Genomic DNA, 10,714 nt, shown 5'->3' on the forward strand with positions numbered 1-10,714 from the left:
CCCTGACAAAAAAAACTGTATATAAGAAAGACAAACGTCTCGGGTTACTTATGTAACCATGGTTCCCTGAGTAGGGAACGAGACACTGCGTCCTCTAGGGGTCGCTATTGAAGATCTCAGTGAAAAAGTTTATTGCAGCATAGCAGTCACAAAGTACATGAAGTATCTTGGGTTCAACAGAGTTGGAATCTGGGTCGGGGCAGGTTCTTACAATCCATCCATTCATAGTTGCAAAAAGTACAAATCCACTGCTATAATGTCTGTGCAGGACGAGAGAGAGCATGTGCAGATACAGTATCAGACAGGGCAGTTGTGGTCTAATGGTTATGGAGTTGGATTTGTAACCCAAAGGTTGCAGGTTTGATTCCCAATACCACAGGAGTTGTAGGTGGGGGGAGTGAATGAACAACACTCTCTTCCACCTTCAAGAACCACGACTGAGATGCCCTTGAGCAAGGCACCTAAACCCCAACTACTCCCCGGGCATCACAACAAAAATGGCTGCCCACTGCTCTGGGTGTGTGATGTGTGTTCACTGCTCCTAATGTGTGCGCACTAACTTGGATGGGTTTGCGTTTCCGCCGCCTGCTGCGCCTCGCGTTTTTGCAGAAGCGCTCTGAGAACCTGAAGTTGGATAAAAAAGCAACTCAAGCACCCGACGTCATTTGCGTTTTTTTCCATTGTCCAATCGAATGAATGGAGAGGCGGGCCTTCTGTTGTGGTGACGAAAGTTTACGATTGCTTAGAAAGTCCGGAGACTGCAATGATGGAGGAGAAACTTTTGGTGTCTGTCGCGGGTTACCCGGAGCTGTATTTTTAAGGTTTTTGCTAATATGACAGTTTACTTAACAGCAAAAACCATCGATTTTAGAGCGCTCCTGTTATAATCCTTTGATTTGACTGACAGGTCAACTGATTTGGTGGTTGCCTAGCAGCATAAAAAACCGCAGCGGTGGCACTGCTCTTTTTTAAAAAGTCACCAAAAAGAAGGCAGTGCGGTGCGCCTCGCGTTTTCAGACCTAAACAATGCGTTCGGTGTGATCGGGGCCTAAGATTTGTGTATGGATTAACTGGTTCTCGCCATAAATATAGCCTTAGATGCTGGAATGGTGTTAAGAAGAAAGTAAATAAATAAATAAACACTCACTACTGTCTAGAGCAGTAGTCGCCAACCCGTCGATCACGACTGTTAGCAGGCAGATAACAATAGCCCACTGTGTTCACGATGGAAGAAAATATAAATTGTGAATTGGGGGTATGGGGTTATGTTATTGTATCACTGAAGAGAACTGTCCTGAGAAAAGTTTCGATGGCAGTGGCATTTTCATATCTCCTCTTACCTCCGAATAAAGTGCAGCTCTGCTTTGTTTACAGTGGTAATTAAGGAAACTATATATCGTGGCTGGTTCATAAGCGCCACCTGCTGTCAGAGAGTGAATTTGCGCCTCATTCAGACCTGCTGTTTTTGTTTCAAGCAGATGTGTTTTATTTTATACAGTCTATGGTTTTATGTAGCAAAAAAATAAAATAAATAAGTAAAATAAATAAAACCTAAAGTCAGAACATTCTGTTTTTGTTTTAAATCCTGAAATTATTGTAATAATTGAATTGAAATTATACAACCTAATTCAAATAAAAAACAACTGCTCGTGCAACATGTATGCAGCATCTTTGTTTAGATTATGATTAAAATGCAGTGGTTGCCTCTAATTTACAGATATTTTTGATTAAGGCAAGTTTTTTTTATTTTTATAAAGCAAATAGCCAATAAATAAATTTGCTTTAAAAAAATCTGCATCAGAATCAGCCAATTTGCTAGTTAAAAAAATCTGATTCGGAATCAGCTATGATCGGTGCATCAATAATTAAAATACTAAATAAAAGGCCTCAAATTGGAAGTATTCATTCATTCATTATTTATTTATTTATAAAGCACATTTCAAAACAACCCAGGGTTGACTAAAGTGCTGTACAGATAATATAAGTCAACTAAAGATACAAATGATAATATCTAAAAAAAAAAAATAATAATAATAAATTAGAAATCCACACTAAGCAAATGTGTTTTAAGTTTTGATTTAAAAGAGGAAAGTGATGACACCATTCGGATCGAAACCGGTAGGCTGTTCCAGAGTTTGGGGCCTACTGTCACAAAAGCTCGGTCTCCACGATGTTTTAACCTCGATCTACACACAGAGAGCAATCCAAGGCTGCCTGATCTAAGTGACCTAGAAGGATTGTGATCATGTAAAATGTCAGAAAGATACGCTGGTGCTAGGCCATGTAACGCTTTAGAAACAAAAACTAGAATTTTAAAATCTATTCTCAGTTTGACTGGTAGCCAATGCAGAGAAGTTAAGATGGGAGAGATGTGATCAAATTTTCGACTGTCAGTCAGCAGCCTGGCTGCAGCATTTTGTACCATTTGAAGACGCCCGATGGATGATTGATTTACACCATAATAAAGTGAATTGCAATAATCAAGGCGTGAAGTAATAAATGCATGGATAACTTTTTCAAAGTTCTTTAAGGTAAGAACAGATTTGACTTTTGCGAGACATCGTAAATGATAAAAACTGGATTTAACAACAGAATTAATTTGTTTATTGAACTTGAGACCTGAATCAAACAACACACCTTCTTCTGTTTGTGTCATTAGTGACAGATCAGGCTCAGTTGTGTATGGCTCTGTGTCTGTGAAGAGCAACCAATCGAAAGGTGAAAGACCAAACTTACGTGAGAAAAAACCATCATCTACCAAAAGGTATTTCATTTTAAAGGTATTTAACATGACAGCATTACATTAGCTAATTTCTCCACTGGTGTGAGTGATAGAACTTGACCAAATAAAAGACTAAATCACAGATCAAATTTCTTACAAGTGGTTTCTCAGACATGAATCTGATTCAAAATTGAGCTGATACTCTAGGGCTGAGGGGAAAAATGTAAGTTTAACTAATAAAGAGTATTTATGAAAGAAGTATATTTACGAAAATGAATTCTCTAAAGTATTTTTTTAATCAGGTGACTGTCATGTGAAGAATTGATTGTTTAAATGGACTTTGAGTGTGTTTGTAGTTTGAAACCCTGATGAAGGCTTGTTAGCCGCAACGCGTCGGTGCACTTGTGAGTTGTTTTTAATATTAACCCTCATGTACTGTTCAAAAACAGGTTACTTCCTGTACAGTCCGGGTCAAATTGACCCGTATTGGATTCAATGTAACTTCACAAAAATTACTATATGAAAAAAAAAACATACAATCCAAAAACATACAAAAAAAAAGTACAATTAATTAACTTTTAATATCAACTTTTCACACGTTACAAAGAATAAATCTCTGAATTTATGATTTATAAAAATGTTTTTAACCACTATTTTTGACTGCCCCTCCCCCACACCTGTGGAATGTTTGAGATTACACTTTTTTTGACGATAATATCTTGGTCTAAATCTAAAGTAATCTTGACAAACTATGTATCGTTTGAAAGGTTTCAGACTCTAGTTTTCATATTTGGTGACTGTTTTTCAAAGAAATGAGAGAGCAATAGATAAATAGAGATTGATTCTCCATTTTTGATGTGGTGCCAAACACACTCTTGTTCTATATGTATGATTTATGTGTATTAGAGATTGAATTCAAATCAAATATTAAAGTTACTACCCAATCTATTTCTGAATAGGTTGTCTACTTCATAAATATTTTGAAAATGATGGAAATATGTGGTTCAGATCACTCAAACAATAAATGGAAATCAGGAGTCCCTGGATATCATCTAGTGGAAATGTTTGGTACTGTGCCCACAAACTCTTACTTAAAAGTTCATTTTTTGAGATATCAATCTAAAATTTGGCACAAAACTTGTTCTGATATTTGGCTTTGATTTTCTTAAAGATCTGGAGGTAAACATGTTTTGAAAATATATATTTTTATATTTTACATTTTCATAAATTTAAACTTCTGTAACTTTTTATAAATTTACTTTTATAAATGTTTTTCTTCTGTTGTTTTTTTTCTGTTATAACTTCTACAATAATCTGTGAAGTTTCACCTTTAAAAAGATACCAAACTTAAGTCTGTGCTCTGAAGTATTCAAGAGTTATAAAAAATTTTAGCTGGAAAAGTAATTTGTCTATGCTCAAAAGATGGGAATTGCAGTTAAAAGGTTAAACCATTTTGTTTTCACAAACTTTGAAAATCAAAAGTTGTTAAATTCATCAAGACGCTGGCACTAGGAGGCACTTCAGGACTAGAGTTGACATGCAACAAAGGAGTTTGTTGTTATTTTGTGTCTGTACAGTTGCGTTTGAATGGCTGCCTATGCGGGTCAAATTGACCCGTGAACATCACAAACGTATACAAATTTCTGTATGTACATGTCACAATGCATCAGCGTGTTGAAACTGTGTATGCATGTTCATGACCCTAAATGAGAGAGTCACAATTTCAAGAAAAACAACACAGGTTTAATAGTATTTCAGATAGATTGAAATGATGAAAGAAATGATAGCTCATTTTTACCATCTTTGGCAGACAAAATATTTTTCTGTATTGAAATCAGTGGGGAAAAGCTAATTTTTTTTGCATAATAGGATAGTAAAAAACTAAAATGACAAAATATAACCAAGAAATGTTATTATTTTGGGTCTGTAGAGTTGCCTCAGAGCATTAAAATAGGCAGACCAGTTTGACCCGGGAACAGTATGAACGTAACAAAAAATGTTTATGGACATGTCAAAACACATCAGCATGTTGAAACTTTGCATGCATGTTCATGACCCTAAATGAGAAAAAGTCACAAAAAAAACAAAACAAAACCTAAGTTAACTGATATTTCCGACAACTCAAAAATCAAATCCGGTCAAATTGACCCAGAACACTACATAAGTCATGTGAATAAAGGCTTTTTATTTTTCACTACATTTTCGAGTGCCTTGGTGATATGAGTTTTTTTGATTAAGAAATCCTGCATCTAAAGAGCACCGATTTATGGACTTGCAATTTCTCAATGACATGAAATAGTCGCTGACTTGAGAATTTAGCAACTTGTTATCATTTCCTCTAACGCCTCTATGAGGCAAAAGGAGCTTGAAGTGCTTTAGCAACTTTTCCCTCTTTGTTTTTAGGCATTTGGGACAATTTTTTAATTGAAACATAGCCCACTCGTAAAGGTCATCCACCTTCTCTATCCCATCAAACATTCCCACTGAGCCGTGCTTAGATCCAAAAACATACCAAAAAAAAGTACAATTAATTAACTTTTAATATCAACTTTTCACACGTTACAAAGAATAAATCTCTGAATTTATGATTTATAAAAATGTTTTTAACCACTATTTTTGACTGCCCCTCCCCCACACCTGTGGAATGTTTGAGATTACACTTTTTTTGACGATAATATCTTGGTCTAAATCTAAAGTAATCTTGACAAACTATGTATCGTTTGAAAGGTTTCAGACTCTAGTTTTCATATTTGGTGACTGTTTTTCAAAGAAATGAGAGAGCAATAGATAAATAGAGATTGATTCTCCATTTTTGATGTGGTGCCAAACACACTCTTGTTCTATATGTATGATTTATGTGTATTAGAGATTGAATTCAAATCAAATATTAAAGTTACTACCCAATCTATTTCTGAATAGGTTGTCTACTTCATAAATATTTTGAAAATGATGGAAATATGTGGTTCAGATCACTCAAACAATAAATGGAAATCAGGAGTCCCTGGATATCATCTAGTGGAAATGTTTGGTACTGTGCCCACAAACTCTTACTTAAAAGTTCATTTTTTGAGATATCAATCTAAAATTTGGCACAAAACTTGTTCTGATATTTGGCTTTGATTTTCTTAAAGATCTGGAGGTAAACATGTTTTGAAAATATATATTTTTATATTTTACATTTTCATAAATTTAAACTTCTGTAACTTTTTATAAATTTACTTTTATAAATGTTTTTCTTCTGTTGTTTTTTTTCTGTTATAACTTCTACAATAATCTGTGAAGTTTCACCTTTAAAAAGATACCAAACTTAAGTCTGTGCTCTGAAGTATTCAAGAGTTATAAAAAATTTTAGCTGGAAAAGTAATTTGTCTATGCTCAAAAGATGGGAATTGCAGTTAAAAGGTTAAACCATTTTGTTTTCACAAACTTTGAAAATCAAAAGTTGTTAAATTCATCAAGACGCTGGCACTAGGAGGCACTTCAGGACTAGAGTTGACATGCAACAAAGGAGTTTGTTGTTATTTTGTGTCTGTACAGTTGCGTTTGAATGGCTGCCTATGCGGGTCAAATTGACCCGTGAACATCACAAACGTATACAAATTTCTGTATGTACATGTCACAATGCATCAGCGTGTTGAAACTGTGTATGCATGTTCATGACCCTAAATGAGAGAGTCACAATTTCAAGAAAAACAACACAGGTTTAATAGTATTTCAGATAGATTGAAATGATGAAAGAAATGATAGCTCATTTTTACCATCTTTGGCAGACAAAATATTTTTCTGTATTGAAATAAGTGGGGAAAAGCTAATTTTTTTTGCATAATAGGATAGTAAAAAACTAAAATGACAAAATATAACCAAGAAATGTTATTATTTTGGGTCTGTAGAGTTGCCTCAGAGCATTAAAATAGGCAGACCAGTTTGACCCGGGAACAGTATGAACGTAACAAAAAATGTTTATGGACATGTCAAAACACATCAGCATGTTGAAACTTTGCATGCATGTTCATGACCCTAAATGAGAAAAAGTCACAAAAAAAACAAAACAAAACCTAAGTTAACTGATATTTCCGACAACTCAAAAATCAAATCCGGTCAAATTGACCCAGAACACTACATAAGTGTTAAGTCATGTGAATAAAGGCTTTTTATTTTTCACTACATTTTCGAGTGCCTTGGTGATATGAGTTTTTTTGATCAAGAAATCCTGCATCTAAAGAGCACCGATTTATGGACTTGCAATTTCTCAATGACATGAAATAGTCGCTGACTTGAGAATTTAGCAACTTGTTATCATTTCCTCTAACGCCTCTATGAGGCAAAAGGAGCTTGAAGTGCTTTAGCAACTTTTCCCTCTTTGTTTTTAGGCATTTGGGACAATTTTTTAATTGAAACATAGCCCACTCGTAAAGGTCATCCACCTTCTCTATCCCATCAAACATTAAGAAATCCTGCATCTAAAGAGCACCGATTTATGGACTTGCAATTTCTCAATGACATGAAATAGTCGCTGACTTGAGAATTTAGCAACTTGTTATCATTTCCTCTAACCTTTTCTTAGTTACCTTGTATGAGGCAAAAGGAGCTTGAAGTGCTTTAGCAACTTTTCCCTCTTTGTTTTTAGGCATTTGGGACAATTTTTTAATTGAAACATAGCCCACTCGTAAAGGTCATCCACCTTCTCTATCCCATCAAACATTCCCACTGAGCCGTGCTTAGCGATGTATTTAACTATCAGCTCTTATCTTATTAAATTGTTTTCAGCAATTTCAAAGGCTTTATTCCTTCACTGACTGAACTTTATCTAGTTACTTTAAGATACTTGTTAGTCTAATTATTCACAGCTCCTGTGCTTTGGATGCAAATGAATAACTACATCGGGCCTCTGAACTAAATTTTTCACTGCTTTGGACACATTTACATTTGTCATTTTGCAGACGCTTTAATCCAAAGCGACTTACAATTGGGGGATACATAAAGCGATTCTTCTTAAAGAGGCAAACAGATACAAGAAGTGCTTGTAATACCAAGTTTTATACATTGTTCAAATAAGTACAAGCTAGAAAGAGAAGGAATAAATAAAGAGAAATATATATATATTTTTATGATGAAGTCAAGTAGCTTCGAAAGAGATGAGTTTTCAGCTGTCGCTTGGAAATTGTCAGGGATTCAGCGTTCCGGATAGGGGTGGGAAGATCGTTCCAGCAGCTAGGAGTGGTGAACGAGAATGTTCTGGAAAGTGATTTTGAGCCTCTCTGTGATGGTACCACGAGGCGTCGCTCACTAGCGGATCTCAGACTTCTGAAGGGGATGTAAATTCGTAGTAGTGAGTGGAAATAGGCGGGTGCTGAGCCTGTGGCTTTTCTATATGCAAGCATCAATGTCTTGAACTTGATCCGAGCCGCAACCGGTAGCCAGTGCAAGGAGATAAAGAGAGGTGTAACATGGGCTCTTTTGGGCTCGTTGAAGACCAGTCGTGCCGCTGCATTCTGAATCATTTGTAGAGGTTTGATTGTGCTTGATGGGAGTCCAGCCAGAAGAGCATTGCAGTAGTCCAGCCTAGAGATGACAAGGGCCTGGACAAGAAGTTGTGCAGCATGCTCCGTTAGAAAGGGCCTGATCTTTCTGATGTTGTACAATGCAAACCTGCAAGATCGAGCGGTCTTTGCAATGTGGTCTTTGAAGGTCAGCTGGTTATCAAAAGTTACACCAAGATTTCTGACCGAAGTTGATGGGGTAATTGTAGAAGAACCTAGCTGGATGGAAAAATCATACTGTAGAGTTGGAGTGGCAGGGAAGACAAGAAGCTCAGTCTTTGCCAGGTTGAGCTGTAAGTGATATTCTTTCATCCATGCCGAGATGTCTGCCAGGCAGCCTGAGATCCGTGCAGCTACCGTTGGATCATCTGGTTGAAACGAGAGATAGAGCTGTGTGTCATCAGCATAGCAATGGTAGGAGAAGCCATGTGCCTGTATGATGGGACCCAGCGATGTTGTGTATATGGAGAAGAGGAGGGGTCCAAGAACTGATCCCTGAGGAACCCCAGTGACAAGTTGATGTGCTTTGGATACCTCCCCTCCCCAAGACACATTTAGACAGATTTATTTAATAAATCTATTGATTTGAAATCCCTTTTGACTACTGTACATTTTTGACAATATAGACATTAGTTATGTGGTGACTGCATCCATTTCAGGAGTGTAATAACTGTTTTTCCCAAATACTTAATTTATAGTAGCTGAAAGTATTTAAAAATGGAACGGATGTATTGTTATAGATCAGGGGTGCATCCTGTTCCTGAGATCTACCTTCCTACAGAGTTCAGTTCCAACCCTGATTAAACAAACCTGTTTGTAATTATCAAGTGCTCCTTCAGATCCTAATTAGTTGGTTCAGTTGTGTTTGATCAGGACCATGTTGGGCACCCCTGTTGTAGATTAGTAGTGTGGGCTAAGTGTGGGCTGCACGTGCAGGTCCAGCACTAAGGGGCAAACGTTTTGCCAATGAGAAAAATCTCAGAGGTCCTGTGCTGGCAGCCCACTGGGGGCCCTTAGGCTAGCCCTAAGTGGGCCCATAAAGGGCCAGTGCAGGGTTGGGCAAGCTGCCATTCAGAGTCTGGATGAAGATGCAGGACATCGTCCAGAACAGTGAGTCTAACTGCAGAACATCTGTTCACTCGTGATCATTATATGAACATCAGAATAACAGCATCTGTTGATTGTGTCTCATCAGCTCCTGTGATTCTGGATCCAAACACTGCGAATCCACATCTCGTCCTGTCTGAAACAGCATTAACAAACAACCTCTTCCTGATAATCCAGAGCGATTTGACTGCTTTTCCTGTGTTCTTGGTTCGAAGGGTCTTAACTCAGGAACACACTGCTGGGATGTGGAGGTTAAAGAGAGTTTAATCTGGAGTCTTGGAGTAACTACAGCATCAAAACTGAGGAAGGGATAAGATTTCAATAACACTGATGTCTGGTGTGTGTGGTACAGACAGTTTAATTAACAGCTTGATTGTGTGAGAGTAAATCTGGACCATAACAGAGGAATGGTGTCATCCTCTGATCCTGTAACCATAATCCCACTCTGTCTCTCTCCCGTCCCGCATTCCGTTGTTTTTTTTTTGTAATGGTGGGTGTTTACGCAGTTGGTTAGAGCAGTGCTGATTGTAGACAACGAAGGTGCGCTCACTCTATTGGTTAGTAAGCCTGCAACTCAAGGCTGGCAGTCATGCATATGCTCTGGAACAGAGTAATATCGCGTCCATATCGCAGGCTTTGCGATTATGAAATCCGCTGTGGGCCTGCATGGGCTAACCCACAGGGGGCCCCGACTGGGTTTAGTGTGGGCAAGCCCACTGCGGGTTTGCCCACACAAAACCCACATAGGACCCACAAAGGGCAAAACTGCTGTGAGCCCCACATGGGCTAACCCACATGGGGCACACGTGGGTTTAGTGTGGGTTTGCTCTGCCCACACTGTCCCACAGAAAACCCGCAGTGGGTCCGCGCGGGCATGTTTGCTGGGAAGTGGGCGGGCAATATGCTAATGCTTCATGTTGAAGTCAATATTAAAAAAAAAAAATTTTGTTTCAATGATTCAAAGTCAACTCTTTCTTTAGAGAGACAATAACTTTATACATGGTGCACTTTCAGATTCAAACCTTTGCATGATGTTTTCAGTCACTTTCAGCTTTTTTCAGCTGCGTTACACACTGCATGAAAGTTAATTTTCAAAAATACATAATAGGGACACTTTAAATTAGCCAATACGGCTGGTCAGGCTTTGCAGTTAGCTAATGTTAGCATGACTCTAACCTTAACATTAAAGTTGCAAAACACGGTACAACGTTTGCAAATACCAATAAATATGACACTCACCTCAAAAAATATCAGCTTTTTTCTCTTTTCTTTGAAGGCGGTTTTCGGTTGAACAGTCCAACGGTCCAATGATGCAGTTTTCTCGAGTTTTCTGTGAGGACAGCTC

The 10,714-nt window shown here is 37.7% G+C and overlaps 1 protein-coding gene across 1 annotated transcript in view; it reads left to right on the forward strand.

The window, feature by feature from the left end:
• Positions 1 to 766: 766 nt before the first annotated feature.
• Positions 767 to 10,714, forward strand: part of LOC107573273 (protein NLRC5-like) — a 139,759-nt gene continuing 129,811 nt past the window's right edge. The window contains 2 exon segments of the mRNA XM_016259702.1: positions 767 to 810; positions 2,660 to 2,764. Coding sequence (XP_016115188.1) covers positions 767 to 810; positions 2,660 to 2,764 — 149 coding nt within the window.

The sequence above is a fragment of the Sinocyclocheilus grahami genome, unplaced genomic scaffold, assembly GCF_001515645.1.
Source record: "Sinocyclocheilus grahami isolate Dianchi unplaced genomic scaffold, SAMN03320097.WGS_v1.1 scaffold1909.1, whole genome shotgun sequence".
Lineage (NCBI taxonomy): Eukaryota > Metazoa > Chordata > Actinopteri > Cypriniformes > Cyprinidae > Sinocyclocheilus > Sinocyclocheilus grahami.